This window comes from Fomitopsis serialis (assembly GCF_022376445.1).
Source record: "Fomitopsis serialis strain Sig1Antser10 chromosome Unknown B0H18scaffold_14, whole genome shotgun sequence".
Taxonomy (NCBI): Eukaryota; Fungi; Basidiomycota; class Agaricomycetes; order Polyporales; family Fomitopsidaceae; genus Fomitopsis; species Fomitopsis serialis.
Window position 1 is genome coordinate 320,457 of NW_025954974.1, and position 17,028 is coordinate 337,484.

Consider the following 17,028-nt stretch of genomic DNA (forward strand, 5'->3'; position numbering starts at 1 on the left):
AGGTCATCAACACTGTACCCCGTAGATCTGGCTGTGACCGTTAAACAACCCCGAAGCTCCGGCCAGCCGCTAAACCCCAACCAGAATGGGCCAATCATGGGAGCTGTATGTCACTCTCGCACGTAGGCATCGTGCATTGCCAACTGACATTTGTTGTCTTAGCTTTAATGTCGATGCAAGGCGCAACTTTCGTGACATTTCTTGTGCCAAGGTAGAAGGGGTGTTGTTCTATGCAGAGCCAAATGGTCTTGTCTCGATGCTAGCCATTCCTCGAAAGGTCAGAGTGCTATAACTTGTCGACGCTAAATGCAATCTAAGCACCGCTCTATCTTTAGCCTAAGCCATACCGGTTGTCGAGGCAACGACGGAGCTCGGAACCGCGAGACCTCGGCGCACTGGATGTACCGCTTGAGATACTCCAGCTCATCATAGACAACATCGACCTCGACAACATCGTGGATGTAGCGTCTCTCGCGCTCACGAATACCCTCCTACGGACCATCTGCGAGAAGCGCATCTACAAAGCAATGCTTCTCTATCATGGCACTTGGTCGTCCCAGCGTCTCGTTTACGTTGGCCAATACCTCGATGGCGACGACCTTCCACCGGGAATGTTGCAGGAACATGAGAAGAGAGAACTCAGCGGGAATAAACTTGACCCCAACGATTGTGACATCCGTGTATCGCGCTTTTTCGCTGCGGCCTACGACGCTAAGGGTGCGTACTTCAAAAAGTCGCGTTGGCCGGCTCAGTTCCGCCGGTTGCATTACGCCTCGAATCAAGTCTCCCCCGAGGATCTCATTGAATTGGACAAGATGATCGCGCCGGATTATTCCTGGGATGGCAAACCGGAGACGGAGTGGGTCTTATGCAACTTCACGACGGCAGAGTTCGTGCGCACGAGCGCTATTGCGAAAATTACCGGCTCGGCCTGCAACGGTCCTTTCACCAATGAAAACCTCGGCCTCGGTCATGCTCTTCTAACGCAAATTGGCTGTAATCTATCCAACAATCTGCGCTGTGACGGGATGTGGCACCATGGGCGCTGGGCAGGACACCGCTTCGCTATCACGACCGTGGATCGGTTGCAGGAGCACTCTGTTTTCAGGGACAAGGAATTGGTCGACGTCTCGAACGAAGTCGTGGAGGACGTGCTAAATATCTGGAGATGCGAATTTCCTGAAATTTTGGCTCCGGAGTTCAGTCAGGCTCAAACCTAGGACGAAGCGGAAACGGCGGCGCAAGTCTGTTTGGTGACCTTGGTATGGAGCTCGCTTCATTGCCACCTGCATGGTAGCCTTTCGTACGGAGTCGCTATTACCTATATGGTGGGCTTTTGTCAAATGGGATGGCAGACGTACTTACAGCAATACTGTCAGTAATCTCCATGCTCAGGAACTTTACTTACTGAATTACGACGCATGGTCTCTCATCCTCTAGATTTAGTCTTGTACTACATTACTCAGTTATCAAAGCATGTTTGCAAGTCTAGAGGTCGTCACGACCAGCGCTACTTACCGACCACAGTACGTCGTCTGGTGACTGTCCTGAGTGTTCATGCCAGAACTACTGAGTCCCAGATAGCGAACGCGACATTGCATCCTGACAGTCGTCGATGACGCCGTACATTTATGAAGCGTCGGTGTAAAGATCCAGAGTTTGATCCTCATGATCCCGGGCTTTAGCGGCACGACACTTCCTCCATGTCACCCGTGTAAGCAGCTGTGCTTTAGAGCAAAATCAACCCAAGACGTTGGGCAGCAGGTCGTTGTACCTTGTCTCGCACGTATGTACGGGACATTGTACCGCTGACATAGCATATGCATCAGCGAGCAGTCTTGCATGCGAAGAACATCACTGCCAATGTTTATTGGAAGCTCTAAGCTGAAGCGTCAGGTCCTCAGAGCAATCCTCTACCGATAAGCGTGTCTACATTAGGTCGCAAGCACTCACCTATGCTTCATCAGAGGCCACAGGTGGCAGGATCGTCCGATGGAAACGGTGTGTTGCAATGACATTCCGTACGCTATGAGATAGTAAGGTACATTTTCTCTAAGACTTCCACTTGCCCCGCACCGGCTGGAGAACTGCGTGTCATGGTGCATAACGCTTCCCATACACGCCTTCCTGGATCGCCTTGATTTCTACCGTGCCCCTATCAATACACAACTCCCCGGCTCACGATATGAGACCACTTACGAAGAGCGAGATGCTTGGAATGGTAACGACACATGGCGAGGTTCCTGGGAATCACATAATGAGACGAAGCCCTCTTGGGGCAATGCGAACAGGGGACACGCACCCATCATGAACCACAGGTTGGGGACGCCGAGCCACCGCCAGGCGCCGTTCTGCTCACCCTCGTCGTTCAGTTCCAGATCCGTGAGACCCGACTGGCAAGCTCGTCGCCGACCAAACGCTTGATGGAAATCGTCGCACCCTCGAAGCTACCCCACAGATTATAGCTCAGCCAAACAGTAATGCGGCGGATACGCACCCCGTGGCGTACATGACGACGTCAGCTTCCACTCGCTGCCGTCTTCGAACCTGAGCCAGTCTTGGTGAAGCGGTCGATCAAGCTGTCGTTCTTGATCTTAATCTTGCCGTCAATGATCAGCTGGCTAGTGCCGACATCTGGTGCGGTGTCAGCGGCGAGCGGCACATCTGCAGCACGTTCACGAACCCAAGTAGTATCCTCCGCCGCGCGTCATGGAACTGTAGAAGAATCCAGCGTCCTCGGGGCCCCAGCCCAGTCTGAAGCCGACCTTCTGCAGACTTTCTAGGAGGTCCCTGTTGCACGAGCTGTCAGACCAGAGCCACGTTCTCCGTGCACGGAACGTACTTGTCTGCTTCTGCAATGTCTTTGGTTTGTCGCTTGCCAAGCTCCTTGACGAGGAAAGAGGGCATGGACGTGTGCACGCGGTCGCTGACGTCCGTCGGCCCGACACCCTCCCAGAAGGTGTCTGTCCGGATTGTTTCAGCATTGCGAGTCCAAGACATACATCATGAGATATACCTCCGAACAAGCGCGGTGCAGCGTTCCGAGTTGTCATGACGTACGTCTTGCTCCTCTGGAATATGGTGACGTCTTCAAAGGAGGTGAGCAGCAGCAGCAATGCTGTAGTTCGTCAGCTTACCGACACCGTGTTCAGCGTAGTCAGCCGCGATATCGTGTGCTGAGATCAAAGATGTATTCAGTATGAGCCGTAGTGATTAATGATGTATCTACCTGATGTGCAAGCACCGACGATCACAACCTTCTTGCCAAGGTGATCTTTCGCCGACTTGTGCCGTGTCGAGTGCAGAGTCTGTCCTTGGAACTCATCCTGCCACGAACAGATGAGCATCCCCTCTGCCACCCACTTCACTGCGTGCCTCCTCACCTCTCCCGGGATTGAAGGGAATTTGGGAACCCCGCCGCCGAGGCCGAGGGCCATAATGACGTGATCGACGACGAAGGTGCGCGTCGTGCCATCCGCCTTTTCAACGACAACCTCATATTTGCCGTTGTCCAGGAGCCTGACGCTTTCAGCCGTCGAGCTCGTCCAGACGTTTAGTTCCAGGGCCTCCGCATAGTACTCGAGCCAGTTGGCTAGCTACACCCGAGGTAAGCTACCGGACGGCTTAGAGCATCGTGACGATGGTCTGACCTTTTGCGCGGGCGTGTAGACCGGCCATGTGGACGGGAAGCTGATATACGGAGTCTAAGGACACTTCCCGAGCGCGTCGAAAAACATTGACTTACGGCAGATATGGTAGATGATCGTACCCTTTTCGAGAGCCCAACTCAACTTATGGACTTGTGCGAGCAGAATTCGGAATATGACTCACAGACAGGGTCATGCAGGCAGAGGGCCTGGTACCGGTCCCTCCACTGATCGCCAATGCGCTTCTGCTTCTCAATCACCAGCGTCGGTACGTCCAACATTTTCAAACGCGCTGCAATGTCCAGGCCACTTTGCCCCCCGCCAACCACGATCACAGACGGATCGCCCTTCGAGAAAGAGCTCTCCTCCGCGCGCTGGCTCAGCCACTTGCCATGGTTAGGCAGGAACTGACGCCGGGACCCAATCTTCTCGGGGAAAGCTTTCAGGTCATCGAGGGTTGTGTATAGAGTGAACACCTTCCACTCTCCACTGGCCGTCGGCACCAGCCTCACCACGCCGGTCCCGACCCCGACGTTCGTCTCGAAGTCGAAGAGCGCCTGGACCCATGCAAGATCAGGGTACGGCTGCTTCAGCTCCGCGCCGTCGCGCAGCTTGACGATCGAGAACTCGAAAGGTGCGAGCTGGTCGTCGAGGAACTTCTTGATCTTCGCAACGCCATGGAAGGTGCGGAACTCCCAGGTGAGCGCGAGGTGGTCGCGCCACCAGCCGTCCTCGAGGAAGAGATCGGCGATCTTGGTCGTGTCTTTCGCGGAGACTGCCTCGGCGAACTTCGCAAACCATTCTGTAACGACTTTCTGGGAATCGAGATCGGGTTGAAGAGATGCACCCAGGCGATCGAGGGTAGGCAGGGCAGGGTCGCGGGTGTTACTCTCCGGTACGTCTTTTGAGAGTTCAGAGCGGAAGACAGGGCATCTGAGAGCTTGTCGAAGACGGAGGCCATGGCGGACAGAGATCAAGATGCGGTCAGTCTACGAAAGGATCTTATACGACCAGCGTGTACGGCATCGAGATGAGCAGGCCGATATGGAGGGCGCGGCGAAGAACTTCACGTTCACACAGGCCCGCCCGGACCTTCTCGTTCTGTCCGAGTCAAAAAATGATCAAACGAGACTTCAAAGTACAGTAACATACCTTCCCACGGTTTCTGTATTACTTACTGCGGGTCACGTTCACGCGTCGACGCATTATAGCGCGCGAATGGCGCAAGTCGGGCGCAAGCAAAAGGTTGTCCTTCCTCTGCGCGATCATCTCACATCCGCGAAGGTCACCTTGGCGTCGAGGCTCACTGTATCGAGGGCACAAGGCCGTCGCAGAGTGTGAATAGACCTGAACAACTGTGGCCCTGCATCACCCTGCATCCACTCACCTGGTCAAGGGCACTAACGCAGGTCTTCCAGTTAAAATGGAGATCGAGAGTGAATGCTTTGTATAGGCGTGATGTGCTAGTGTCCACGAGCCGTCACAGATCATAAGACTGAGTACTGAGATTAGAGGAAGGAGGTTGGCAAAGTACGCAGTTTCATTACTCACCTTGACGTACGCAGCTCAGCTGATGAGTCCTAGGGCCTTCGCCAAAATGAAAAGAACGCCTTCTTGTTCTCTCGTTCCGCAGCACCGCCTCAGGATTGTTGTGCGAGACGAGCAAACAGATATGGCTGACTGAAGCTTCTGCGCTGGAGGCCTTTGCAGGCTGCAGCCGCAAGGACGGCCCGTAGAATGATCCCGTGCAGACGGTCGCTGACACTGCCGTCGTCCGTCCATTCGCAGGTAGGCTGTGAATTACTCGGGACCGGAAGCTCGAAGTCTCACCACCAGTTATGACAGCGTAATCGCGGCCTTGGAGTCCCCGCCGGTCTCCTAGTGATTTGGGCGAGAACGCCACAAGCTCTCAGTGGCCACTGAATGGCCATTTATCGGGGAGGACAACTGGGAAGGCCTTCGAGTTCATGAGAGGAGGAGAGAACGTATGGCGATACCCTGGAGACGTCGACGTCGCGTTGTCAATCAGCACTGTACCGTACCGTACAGTTGAGTGTGCGGTGGCACGCCCGTTTGAGCCCTATCAGGTCAGTCTCCCACGCCTTGCCCTTGGTACGAGCGGTGATGAATTGATTATCTGCTCTTAAGCTTACTCTGCGTAAGGTTATTCTGCATACGCGTACTCTGCATACGCGCACTCTGCATAAGCGTACTCTGCATAAGCGTACTCTACCGCGTCTAGAGCCTCGGAGTCGGTGGGCCACATCCGTCTGACCAAACTGCACTTTTGATATCGACTCTCATTATTCTTCAGATTTGGCCTGCTGAATCTCAACCAGCGAAGTCCGACCAGGCTACTGAGGAAGTTTCTATCACGACGTAGTATTTTGCAACTGCAAACACGTAGTGCATGCCTTGAGGCTAGACACTACTCCACCGGCTCGGATTACCATGTCAACGGTACCCTGGGACGCGAAATGACCAGGACGTGGACGGACACCGTCCAGCCCTCTTGGGCAGACCCATACAGTTTTGAATCAGTCGTATGTGGTGGTGCCGTATATGCGATCGCTGGGCTGACTACTGGCCGTTCGAGTGACTTGAAGGGCGCGACGGTGTAGCGCACCTACTCTGGCGACAGTCTGATCCCGCGCAGGACCCGGGTTACTCATCGCGATAGAAGGATGACAAGGCCAACCAAGGCGAGCTTCGATGTTCGATCAGTGTTATGAACCTGTCAGTGTCTCGCGCGCAATAATCGGACTCATTCATAGAGTCCGACTCATAGACCAATGTGCTGATCCCTTCCAGTTGCAGACGCTCGTCAGCTTCGTCAAGTCTCAAATCGTGCCGTGATCAGTCCGACAGCTGGCTTCCTCATTCTGCGGCTCCAATGCGGGATGAACGCGGGTCTCCGTCGACTGACAGGGTATCAAGGCGACCAATTCACAAGACCTGGCTCTCCGAAATAACCCATTCACTTCCGGACATCAGGCGACACCACTGTGGTATGGTTCCCGGTCTGATAGCGTGACCCCTCTGCCGAACTGGACTAGGCCCCGACCCACGAAGCACGGTAACCTTCTTCCGACTTCAGGCGCATCACGGTTTTGAGTTTTGCGTCTAGGAATCGAAGCGGTGTCGGCATTGTTGGACCCCCTTATGAAGGCCGTATCTCGTACTGCATCAGCTGGCACCCGACCTGAACGCTTGGCTGGCTGCGTCGGCTGCGCTTGAGGGGCACCTGCTCCGTACTTCGCTAGGCAAGTGGTGAACCCGGGTGCCCGTCCGCCTGGTTCTCTCCGGTGTCGCGCCTCCTGTATAGCTCGCTTCTCTGCTATCACTGCTGTCCAGGTGAGTATACACGGTGTCTGTAGTCGAGTACTGCAACATGGCTGCGACAGTTCTCGCCTCCGATGCCGTATTCTAGACGCCAAAATGCAGCCTACGTGGATGCATGACGCTGTGAGACAATCATGGCTAGGCGGGAGCCCCTCTCTCGCGCCGCACGCGTGATGCTAATATATGATACTGCGTCGCGTGAACACAGTGATCGGGCGTAAGTAAGACAGAAGCCGTGGGAATTCGTGTTCACAGGGACTAACACCTTGTCATTTGACTCTAGGTCAGGATCAGCAGGCCATGGTCGGCCCTGCATACACGGGAAGGCCTTCGTCCTTTGCGTCGAAATAGGTCGAAATGCCTATCTCTGTGTCGAACGCGCTGGCCGTATATAGAGTCCCGCCTTTACGGGCTTTATCCTAAACTCCCTCAACCATGGCTACCGTCTTCGACAAGGTTTCGGACGTTCTGTCTTCCGCTCTCCACTCCCAGAAAGACGTCCCAGGGGGTCCCAACGACGTTAAACCATCACTTCCCACTGCCAATGGCCTAACTGAGCCTCACGTCTCCGTTCTCAACGCGCAGAAGGCCGTGCCCACCAGTACGGACCTGAAGCCTGCTCTACCCACGCTCGATCGCCTTGGTGTCTCGCTCCAAGCCGACGTCGATGTCCAGAAAGTCGCCACCGAGTGGTTCGCGAAGTTCGTGCCCGCCGCCTCTGCGAAGGATACGACCAAGATCGTCGACCTCTTCCTCGAGGACGGCTGGTGGCGCGACCACCTCGCGCTCACCTGGGAGCTCCGCACCTTTCACGGCGCTGCGAAGATCAAGAAGTTCCTCGACGACCAGCTCGCGCCCTTCGACTTCTCGGGCGTTAAGCTGTGCGACGGCGCGGAGCTGAAGCGGCCGTATCCCGACCTCGCGTGGGTCCAGGCGATTTTCGACTTCGAGACGAACGTCGGGATCGGAAGCGGCGTGGTCCGGCTCGTACCTACCGCGAGCGGGGAGTGGAAGGCGTTCACGCTGTACACGACGCTCGAGGAGCTCAAGGGCTTCCCCGAGAGGATCGGGCCTAACCGTAACTTCCTACCTAACCACGGGAAGTGGCTGAGCCAGCGCGAGGAGGAGCGCACGTTCTCGAAGGGCGACCCCGCCGTTATTATCATCGGCGGGGGCAGAGCGGCTTGGACGCTGCCGCTCGCTTGAAGATGTTGGGCGTTCCGGCGCTGGTCATCGAGAGGCAGAATCGTATTGGTGATCAATGGAGGTATCGGTATGAAGCGCTTTGCCTGCATGATCCCATCTGTACGTGCAATCGTAAATCTAATTCACCCGGTTCACTGATCGACTTTGAAATAGGGTACGACCATTTGCCATATTTGCCGTGAGTGTGCCGATGTATTGTATTCGAAGATGCGAGCACCGATCTCACCCGTCGATGAACAGCTTCCCACCTACGTGGCCAGTCTTCACACCCGCACAAAAGGTACGGAGTGTATTACAGTTCTACGATTGATGAAGTGTATTGACAGAACGCTAATATCGAACTTCAATGTAGCTTGCCGGTTGGCTCGAGTACTACGCAGAAGCCATGGAGCTGAATGTTTGGACAAACGCTGAAGCCGAGAACGTCAAGCTTCTCGATGACGGCAAGTATGAGGTCGTGGTAAAGAAAGGAGACGGCACGAAGCGTACATTCACCGTCGACCATGTCATCATGGCAGTCGGTTTTGGCGGCGGAGTGCCCAAGATGCCTTCTTTCCCCGGGCAGGTCAGTTGTTCGACAACATAGTCTCTTCGCGTCGAATTAACTCGGCTGTAACAGGAAGAGTTCCAAGGTCAGATCTTGCACTCAACGCAGCACAAATCAGGGAGAGATCACATCGGGAAGAAGGTCGTGATCATTGGCGCTTGCACCTCCGGTAGAGAAGTCAGACGATTCTACTGTGTGCCATGCTGAATACGTCATTGTTTGCAGCACACGATCTAGCGTCAGATTACGTCGAGCACGGAGTCGGTAAGCTGACGTGCCACGGAATTTCTGCAGCTTCTCATCGTTAGCACTTCAGACGTGACCCTCTTCCAGAGGAGCGAGACGTATGTTATGTCGACGAAGAACGGCATGCCGCGTGTGCTCGGTGGTATGTGGTTATCATACATGTGTACGTGTTTTGAAGTTCAAATCGACTTGCGCAGAAACCTTCTGGGAAGGCGCCGGACCGACGGAGCTCAACGATCGCATCCACACCTCCATGCCTGCCTTTATGATGAAGGAGATACACAAGCGGATCACAAAGGACATCGCTGAAGATGACAAGTACGTATGATTGATGCTACCAGTCCCCGACTAAACCCACGCGTCATAGGGAGACCTTGGACGGTCTGCGGAAAGTCGGTTTCAAGCTGGGGTGGGGTAGCGATGGTGCTGGCTTCCTCTACAACGCCATGAGTCGTGGAGGAGGGTACTACTTGGGTCCGTTAGCAGCCTACGCGTGAGTGTCTATTACTGACGGTTTATCACCAGATGTCGGCACATGCCAGAAGATCATCGACGGCAAGATCAAAATAAAGAACGACAGCCAGATCGAGCGCTTCACCAAGACTGGTCTTAAGTTCGAGAACGGCACCGAGCTCGAGGCTGACGTTATCTTGTTCGCTACGGGGTGCGTATCAGGTCCACCGCCATGTCAGTGAACCAAGCAGCTGAATTCGTCTTGAAAGCTTCGAGGGTGCAACGAGGGTGATCAAGCGTTTGGTCGGCGACGAGGTTGCGAGCAGAGTCTCGCCGATCTGGGCCCTGGATAAGGAGGGCGAGCAGAACGGCGCCTGGCGCTTCCTCGGCGTCCCGAATCTCTGGTTCATGACCGGTATGTGATGGTGCCATCTGGCCCAAGGAGCGACACTCACACTGCAAATTCTAGGTAACTCGCTATGTGTCGCTACCACTCCAAGCATCTCGCTCTCCGTGAGTGCTATCGCTCCGCATGTGTTGTTTTTGGTTTTGTACTCACCAAGGGCGCGACAGAAATCAAAGCAATCCAGGAAGGGGTGTATGGAAAGCGTTACGCGCCGTAATGTTTGGTTGCTCAGCGAGTCTAGAGACTTGGTCGTAGAGAAGCTAGAGAATATACATGTATTGTAAAGCAAGATGTACACTATGATACTGCATTTGTATGGTTACCATTCGCGAGCGAGCCGGAAACTTACGTGTATACTTGACCATCGTCTCTACTATAAGCACCTGTCACCGAGTCCTTGTCCAATGCCGAGCGCACCGAATATTCATTTGACCGTATGTTTGCTGGCTGGGAGTTTGTCCAGTATACGCCGTGGCAACACATGCCTCCATATATCCATGACCTCGTTTATGACCTTGTCCGTTGCGTCGTCCCAGGTCTCCCTGTCCACCATCAGGTCCGAGTCCTTCATTGTCGATGTTTTTTGTTGTTCCGTTTGTCTGACGAGCCTATGTTTCTGCTTTCTATCGATCTGTCCGTTTTGTCGCTAGCATCGCGTCGGCTTCGCATGGACTGTTGTGAGGAAGCGATGGCCAGCCCATCGACCCCGGGAACGTACCCACCGGCGTATTCGGAGAACATGCTGCCCGAATCATCTCCTGCCCAGAGATCTGTGTGAGCAGGACATGCCCGAGGGTCGGAAATTTCTTTGTCCAAGGGCCACGGCACTGCGAGCCACTGAGGGCAGCAACGCCACTGACACGCACATATTCGGAAGTTGTCCAGTTGTACAGAATCCACTCGGTCGCAGGATTTCCGTCCCAATAGAATCTTCCTCCACCAATAGTTCCATTTCCTCGCGTTCCGCAGAAGACAGGCCTGGTGTTGTACTGGTGAAACTTGGCGCTCCAGAGAAACGGCAGTCTCCTGTCGTCATGGTAGAATCTGTCTGCATTGTAGAGGCGAGAACGAACGGGTCGTCATCCACAATGGCATTACCGGCGAGTTCCTCCTTCTCGTCTTCCAGCAACATATCGGCAGGTAGGTCATCGCCGTCAACGTTTTCGCCGACTAGGATGAGGCGTTCACTGTACCATGGGGCATGGTATTCGCCCGACACCAACTCTTCATTGACGCGCTTCTGCCCGAGGTCACGTAGCAATGAATTCGTGAGGGCGAGGTAAACGGCATCCTTGATGTCCTTGGAGTAGATCTTGCTGAATATATGGTGCAGAACGTCATACGGTAGATCCGGTGCACCAAGGTCGCGAGTGTCCGTGCTAAGACCGCGTTTGTTCACACTGACAGGTCCATACGGCTCGAGCTGTGATACAATGGTTATTGCACCAAACTATTGATTGGTATGGTTCGCCACTGTCACCTTTCGAGGAATTGCTAACATCCGAATCAGCCGAGTGGGGTCATCCCTGGACAGTACGTCCCAAAATTTCGAAGAGCTAAACTCCAACGTCTCTCTCTTGTCGATGTTCAGCCTGCCGGCGTGAAGTGCGCCTTGGTCAGCTATGTTCTCCCAACGTTCCATCGTCGACATGGGTATCAACTTACATCTTGTAGTATTGTCCCATTTTTCAGAGTGAATCAATATTGCGATGTTTCCGGGAAAAGGGTAATGGTGGATGCTTCAGGTTGTTACAAGGGTGTGCAAGCCAGGAGTGGGCCACTGGCGGCCACGATCAATCTCCGGAATAGGAAAGCGGCACGTGGACGTGCCACAAGACGCGACTTGGGGCGCGTCACAAAATCAGTCGCGTCGTGGAATCCGGCTGATTGCTGCTTGTCCATTGCTGCCTCCTCCCTCCGCAGGATGTCTGATATCCCTGCCCTCCTCATCTCCTCTCTCAACCCTGCAACACGCAAGCAGGCTGAACAGAGTCTGCAAGCCCTCAGCGTCCAGCAAGGCTTTCTCTCCGCTCTACTTCGTATTGTCCTCGAACCATCGCAGGATCGCTCGGTCAGGCTCGCCGGCAGTGTGTACCTCAAAAATGTCGTAAAGACTAGATGGGACGATGTGCGTGGATTGACCCGGACTATGCGGATACATGGACTGACATGCTCACAGGAAGAACAACCCGTTCCGGACGCAGACAAGGCTGCTCTGCGGAATGAACTCATCCCTGCGATGATCGCGCTGTCCAACGCGTCTGACAAGGCTATGCGAGCACAGGTGGTCGAGTCTGTGTCCCTCATCGCAAAGGAGGACTTTCCGGAGAGGTGGCCTGATCTGGTCGATGTAAGTCTTCCCTCCTAGAACGTCCGATCCACTGGGAGGAACATTTCCGAGGTATCTGGAAGCTGCGCTGTGGACGCGTTAGTGCTCGTGCGGATGAAAATGACTGGCAGCACTTACCTGCGAGCATTCATGCCCGCTGGACAGTTGCTTTAAACTTGCGGCTACGTCTCGACATGGCGATGACACATCGCCGTTTCGGACGCCTGATCATCCCTGTCCAGCGTGTCCTGAGTAAGTGGAACATGGTTATCCACGACGAGCTCGCCCTACTAACTGACTGGATGGGGTTTGAGTGGGCGATCCCGAGGCTGATGCTCGTCAATGTCTACGAGGACGTGATGCTACCCGGCCTGCGCGACATTCACTATTTTTCTCGGCGATCCTATAGACGCCGGATGATGAGCCTCACACTGGCCAAGTTTTGGCTGTGCGTAGAAGCATTTTTGTCCCTGGGAGGACTCGCGGGGGAATCCGCCGGCTGGCTTGCTCATTGCCAGTTGCGGATGCTGTATAGAGCCCTCCAAGACAGAAAGAAAAAGCAAGCTGTGTTCTGGGCCCGCTCATCTTCTCACTGGGAGCCAGTTCTCTCTGCTACATCTTCGGAAGACTCTGAGTCTGTCCCTCTTGCAAGTTGCGCCTATTTTGCGTTCCCTGAGCAACGACTGCCGGTCAACGCGATTAAAGCAGAAGGAATGCGAGGCGACGCGCCTGTGGCTCGCGCGAGCCGCAGGCTGACAAGTCACCAATGGTAACGATGTGTGACGTTTCGCGTTCCGCGTTTCAGGAATGCTCGTCCCTGTGGATCAGACTTTCTGCTCCTTTGGCAGACTATTGCGCATACCAGACCTAATCTCATAGCACGTCTAGATACTGGTGTCCTCGCTATCCCCGACAAATTACGACATCAACATTGGCGTGCTCGAAACGGCACACTCCATCTTCCGACCGTGGCGTGCCGCAACACGCAACAATGACCTCTTCACTATCATCAACTATGTCCTCTCTCGCTTCGCGAAACCTTTCCTTGAATTGCTTCTCCACACCACTACCTTACTCTTCACTACACCATCTCCCCCCAACCTCGCCACGATCGCACAATCACAAGTAACACTCGTAGACATCTTCTACGATCTCACGTGCCAGGATCTCCCTCCAGACTTTGAAGATACTCATGAAAAGTTCTTCTCATCTCCTGATGGCTTGTTCTTGCAACTTTTGCTTTGGGATCCACCGCAGTTGCGAGGCGAGGTAGGTGGCCTTGGCATTCTTGAGCAGCGGCAACGGCTCAACGCGCGATGCACAGGATGACGACACAACTCCCTCCCTCCCGTCGCAGATCAAGACAGGTGTTCTGGAAATCGCAGAGCTTCATATCAAGCTGTACTCGGAGGTCATGTCCGGCTCGAATGCCGTTCCTGCATTCGTCTCCTCGATTTGGAACATGATCAGTGGTGGGAAGCGACAAAGCGTCGGGGACGACGGTGTAAGCATCTCTGAGTCTGTCCCGCATACATCGACTGAATCTATCCCCAGCTCGTCTCGCAATCCCTGCGCTTCATCTCCACAGCGATCCGCATCGGCCACTACAAGGAACTCTTTGGCTCGCGGGAGATCATCACGAACCTCGTGCAGGGCATCGTCATCCCCAACGTCGGGCTTCGGGGTAAGGCCCTGTCTTCCTTCCTTCTTCGCACCCACTCACGCACTGTTTCGAATTCAAAGAGCACGAGATCGAGCAGTTCGAGGACGACCCGCTCGAGTACATCCGGCTTGACCTCGCCGTACCGTCCCTCGGCGGAGCGGGCATGAGCACGGACACCCTCACGCGCCGCCAGGCGGCTGCAGAGGTCCTCCGTGCTCTTGTGTCGTCGGGGTATGAGAGTGAGACGACAGAAATAGCAGGGTCATGGATCGGGCAGGGGCTCCAGGAGTATACAGCGAATCCCGCGGAGAACTGGCGCGCGAAGGACACGGCGATTTATGTCATGACGGCAGTGGCGACGCGGGGCAGCACAACACAGGTGGGTGAACGGAGGGTGCAGTAACCTCTTCGTAGTGTTGCTGACATGATTTCGTTAGCATGGTGTCACGTCGACGAACACACTCGTGGATGTCGTCCAGTTCTTCTCGGACCACGTCTTTCAGGACCTGCAGGCTGAGTCGGGTTCGGCGCATCCGATCCTCCAAGTTGATGCTATCCGCTTCCTGCACACCTTCCGGCATCAGGTTAGTGAGCGGAGTTCACGGTGATGTACATGTACTGATCTAGACGACTTGCAACAGCTTGTCAAGCCACAGCTACTCTCAGTCCTCCCGCTGCTCTTGCGTCACCTCGGCTCAGACAACTATGTCTGCTACACGTACGCCGCGATCAGCGTCGAGCGGATACTCTTCATCAAGCAGGGGACACAGTTGATGTATGTTAAAGCAAGTCAGATTCACGTACCTTTGGGTCTCACGTATCTCTACGCAGGTTCACTCAGGCAGACATCCACGAACTGGCGCCACATCTTCTCGATGCGTTGCTGAAGAAAATGGAGTCTGCGGGCACACCAGAGAAGGTTGCTGAGAACGACTACCTCATGAAGTGTCCGTACCTTCCAGGGCGTCAGTGTACCCATAACTGACCAGCTAACTTGTAGGCGCGATGCGAGTCATCATCACCGCCCGGTCGACCTTCACAACGGGCTACGAGCGCTTCCTGCAGAGACTGGTCAACATCCTCGGTGCGATCTCGAAGAACCCGAGCAACCCTCTCTTCGACCAGTTCATCTTTGAGAGTATCTCTGCGCTCATGAGGTATATGGATTGTGCAGACGTGCGGAGATGATATGACTGACCATTCGTGCTGCAGATTCGTTGTTGCTGCCAACCCGTCGACACTGCCGACTTTCGAGCAAGCGCTCTTCGGTCCTTTCACGATCATCCTCCAGCAAGATATTGACCGTGGGTGATCAGTAAGGTCGACCGGTGCTCTATACTTACCACATCTGCAGAGTACATCCCTTACGTCTTCCAGGTGCTCGCACAGATGCTCGAGTTCCACACTGGCGATGTGCCAGCAGAGTACCGCAGTCTTCTTCCGTTTCTCCTCACTCCCGCCGCGTGGCAACAAAAGGGCAGCATTCCGGGCTTGGTCAAGCTGCTCAAGGCATTCCTCTCTCGAGATGCGAAGCAGATGGTCGCAACCGGCCAGTTCACGGCAGTCTTGGCAGTCATCCAGCAGCGCCTCATCCCGTCGAAGCTCAATGACGTGTGGGGCTTTGAGCTCCTGCAATCGGTGGTACAGTACATCCCACCGTGAGTACCATCATACTAGGAGGATAGTATTAAGTCTCACGACTGATGACCTGAACAGATCGGATCTCAAACAGTACTTCCGCGCTCTGATGGTGACGCTGCTCACGCGGATGCAGACCAGCAAGACAGACAAATACGTCTACCTCTTTGTCTACTTCCTCGCGTTCACGATAGCCATTCCTGTTGAGGGTCTGGGACCTGACTATGTGATCAGCTCAGTGGAAGAAATTCAGCCTCAGTATGATTCTATTCTCTCCGGTAACTTGGCTATACTGACGCACACATGTTAGGCTGTGGTCGCAGATCGTCGGGAACTTCGTGGTACCACAAGCGCCGAAAATGCCCCCGAAGGAACGCAAGGTCGTTGTCGTCGGCTTGACGAAGCTACTTACACAAAGCGCGCTGATGCTCCAGGAGCCTTCAGTACAGGCATGGTAGGCGGTCGCATTGATGCTATGTCCGAACAACAACTCACCAGTGTTATGCTGCAGGCCGGCGACGTTCACCTCATTGGCGAAGCTTTTCCAGGAGCCGCAGTTCCTAACTAAGAAGGATGAGGAGGACCCCGATGCCGGTATCACTGCAATCGACTACGAGGAGCAAACGGCGGGATACCAGGCCGCCTACTCGCGACTAGCAGCATCTGAGACGGTCGCCGTCGATCCTGTCGCGCATGTCCGGGATCCTCGGGAGCACCTCGGACAGGAGCTCGCGAAGCTCTCGCAGAGGGACCCAAGGGTGAAGCACTTGTCGGTGCTGCCGACGCGGCTGTCGCGGGACCGTTCCTGCAGTCGCTGGCAGCTGCGGGGCACAACATAAGCTGAACGAACGTTAATGGGTTTCTGACCAGTCCATCACGCAACGTAGACACCATGCATATGCACTCAACACTTACGGTAGGTAGGAAGGAAATCGAGCATAGTCAAGAATACAACATGCATTGTACATCATTACCATTCACAAACACATCTACGTTCAGAACACTACCAATTGACGTTCGACGTCCCAACCACAACGCTGCAAGCCAGGCTTCAGTGTATGCTTGATCATGCCGTCTGGACCGCATGCGAGCACCATAGCTCGCTCGCTTGGGAATGGGAGGTGCTCTTGGAGCATCGCATCTGTGATTCGACCTGTGCTGTACGGCCAGCCATTCGGTGTGACGCTGAGTGTGTAGTGCAGATGGAAGCGATTCTCGCCATGCGTCGCGTGGAGCCCGTCGAGCTCCTCTCTGCATAAGATGTCCTCTTCTGTTTTGTTGGCGTTGATGAGCCAGATACGAGTGTGCTCGAGCGCAGGGTCGTGCAGCACTCCTCGAAGCACCTGCAGGATAGGAGTGATGCCTGACATTACATGGAAGTGAGTCAACACGGCTCGGTTTGAAACAAAGACCATGGACACTGACCAGAGCCGCCGCAAACAAGCCCGAAGTCCGTGACTTCTCTCTCAACTCCTCTGAAGCTGATCGATTTATGCCCCAACAGCACGAACGACCCAAGGGGACCTTTGATGTCGAATGTATCCCCGAGCT

General features: G+C 54.6%; 5 protein-coding genes across 5 annotated transcripts; 3 read left to right on the plus strand and 2 right to left on the minus strand.

Annotated features, from left to right (window-relative positions):
• Window positions 1-85: 85 nt before the first annotated feature.
• On the plus strand, window positions 86-1,220 carry B0H18DRAFT_1116467 (uncharacterized protein; the record flags this gene model as incomplete). The annotated part of the gene is made up of 3 exons (XM_048033432.1): window positions 86-105; window positions 163-277; window positions 336-1,220. 3 exons carry the CDS (start codon window positions 86-88, stop codon window positions 1,218-1,220), a joined length of 1,020 nt encoding a protein of 339 aa, XP_047896558.1.
• Window positions 1,221-1,872: 652 nt separating this feature from the next.
• Window positions 1,873-4,786, minus strand: B0H18DRAFT_991103 (FAD/NAD(P)-binding domain-containing protein). Its single transcript, XM_048045037.1, is given in 13 exon segments — window positions 1,873-2,144; window positions 2,200-2,243; window positions 2,299-2,360; window positions 2,390-2,447; window positions 2,498-2,528; window positions 2,548-2,634; window positions 2,684-2,790; window positions 2,843-2,963; window positions 3,230-3,326; window positions 3,384-3,596; window positions 3,651-3,704; window positions 3,836-4,535; window positions 4,574-4,786. 13 exon segments carry the CDS (start codon window positions 4,606-4,608, stop codon window positions 2,095-2,097), a joined length of 1,659 nt encoding a protein of 552 aa, XP_047896559.1. The 5' UTR covers window positions 4,609-4,786; the 3' UTR covers window positions 1,873-2,094.
• A 2,638-nt stretch (window positions 4,787-7,424) lies between these two features.
• Window positions 7,425-9,864, plus strand: B0H18DRAFT_1083592 (FAD/NAD-P-binding domain-containing protein; the record flags this gene model as incomplete). The annotated part of the gene is made up of 13 exons (XM_048031680.1): window positions 7,425-7,445; window positions 7,605-8,144; window positions 8,168-8,294; window positions 8,349-8,373; window positions 8,436-8,475; window positions 8,548-8,760; window positions 8,815-8,935; window positions 8,968-9,006; window positions 9,059-9,130; window positions 9,186-9,306; window positions 9,356-9,462; window positions 9,514-9,652; window positions 9,711-9,864. 13 exons carry the CDS (start codon window positions 7,425-7,427, stop codon window positions 9,862-9,864), a joined length of 1,719 nt encoding a protein of 572 aa, XP_047896560.1.
• Window positions 9,865-10,271: 407 nt separating this feature from the next.
• On the minus strand, window positions 10,272-11,592 carry B0H18DRAFT_1208988 (uncharacterized protein; the record flags this gene model as incomplete). Its single annotated transcript, XM_048036298.1, has 4 exons — window positions 11,513-11,592; window positions 11,328-11,439; window positions 10,714-11,270; window positions 10,272-10,389 (listed from the first exon to the last, which is right to left on the minus strand). The coding sequence occupies exons 1-4, from the start codon at window positions 11,530-11,532 to the stop codon at window positions 10,272-10,274; spliced, it is 807 nt and encodes a 268-aa protein (XP_047896561.1). The 5' UTR covers window positions 11,533-11,592.
• Window positions 11,593-11,740: 148 nt separating this feature from the next.
• Window positions 11,741-16,480, plus strand: B0H18DRAFT_991123 (armadillo-type protein). The gene is made up of 16 exons (XM_048045038.1): window positions 11,741-11,975; window positions 12,027-12,197; window positions 13,065-13,445; window positions 13,501-13,680; window positions 13,731-13,860; window positions 13,920-14,218; window positions 14,277-14,423; window positions 14,481-14,614; window positions 14,671-14,786; window positions 14,840-14,996; window positions 15,052-15,143; window positions 15,194-15,497; window positions 15,556-15,735; window positions 15,788-15,931; window positions 15,989-16,235; window positions 16,289-16,480. Exons 1-16 carry the CDS (start codon window positions 11,772-11,774, stop codon window positions 16,319-16,321), a joined length of 2,919 nt encoding a protein of 972 aa, XP_047896562.1. The 5' UTR covers window positions 11,741-11,771; the 3' UTR covers window positions 16,322-16,480.
• The last annotated feature ends 548 nt before the right edge of the window (window positions 16,481-17,028 follow it).

Coding starts and splice junctions, on each gene's coding strand:
- B0H18DRAFT_991103 (XM_048045037.1), bottom strand. CDS start 4,608: ATGGCCTCCGTCTTCGACAAGCTCTCAGATGCCCT. Junction 3,705..3,835: donor CCCTCTGCCTGCATGACCCT/GTCTGTGAGTCA, acceptor AAGTGTCCTTAG/ACTCCGTATATCAGCTTCCC. Junction 2,244..2,298: donor CTGTGGTTCATGATGGGTGC/GTGTCCCCTGTT, acceptor TGTGATTCCCAG/GAACCTCGCCATGTGTCGTT.
- B0H18DRAFT_991123 (XM_048045038.1), top strand. CDS start 11,772: ATGTCTGATATCCCTGCCCTCCTCATCTCCTCTCTCAACCCTGCAACA. Junction 11,976..12,026: donor TAAAGACTAGATGGGACGAT/GTGCGTGGATTG, acceptor ACATGCTCACAG/GAAGAACAACCCGTTCCGGA. Junction 12,198..13,064: donor GGTGGCCTGATCTGGTCGAT/GTAAGTCTTCCC, acceptor TAGCACGTCTAG/ATACTGGTGTCCTCGCTATC.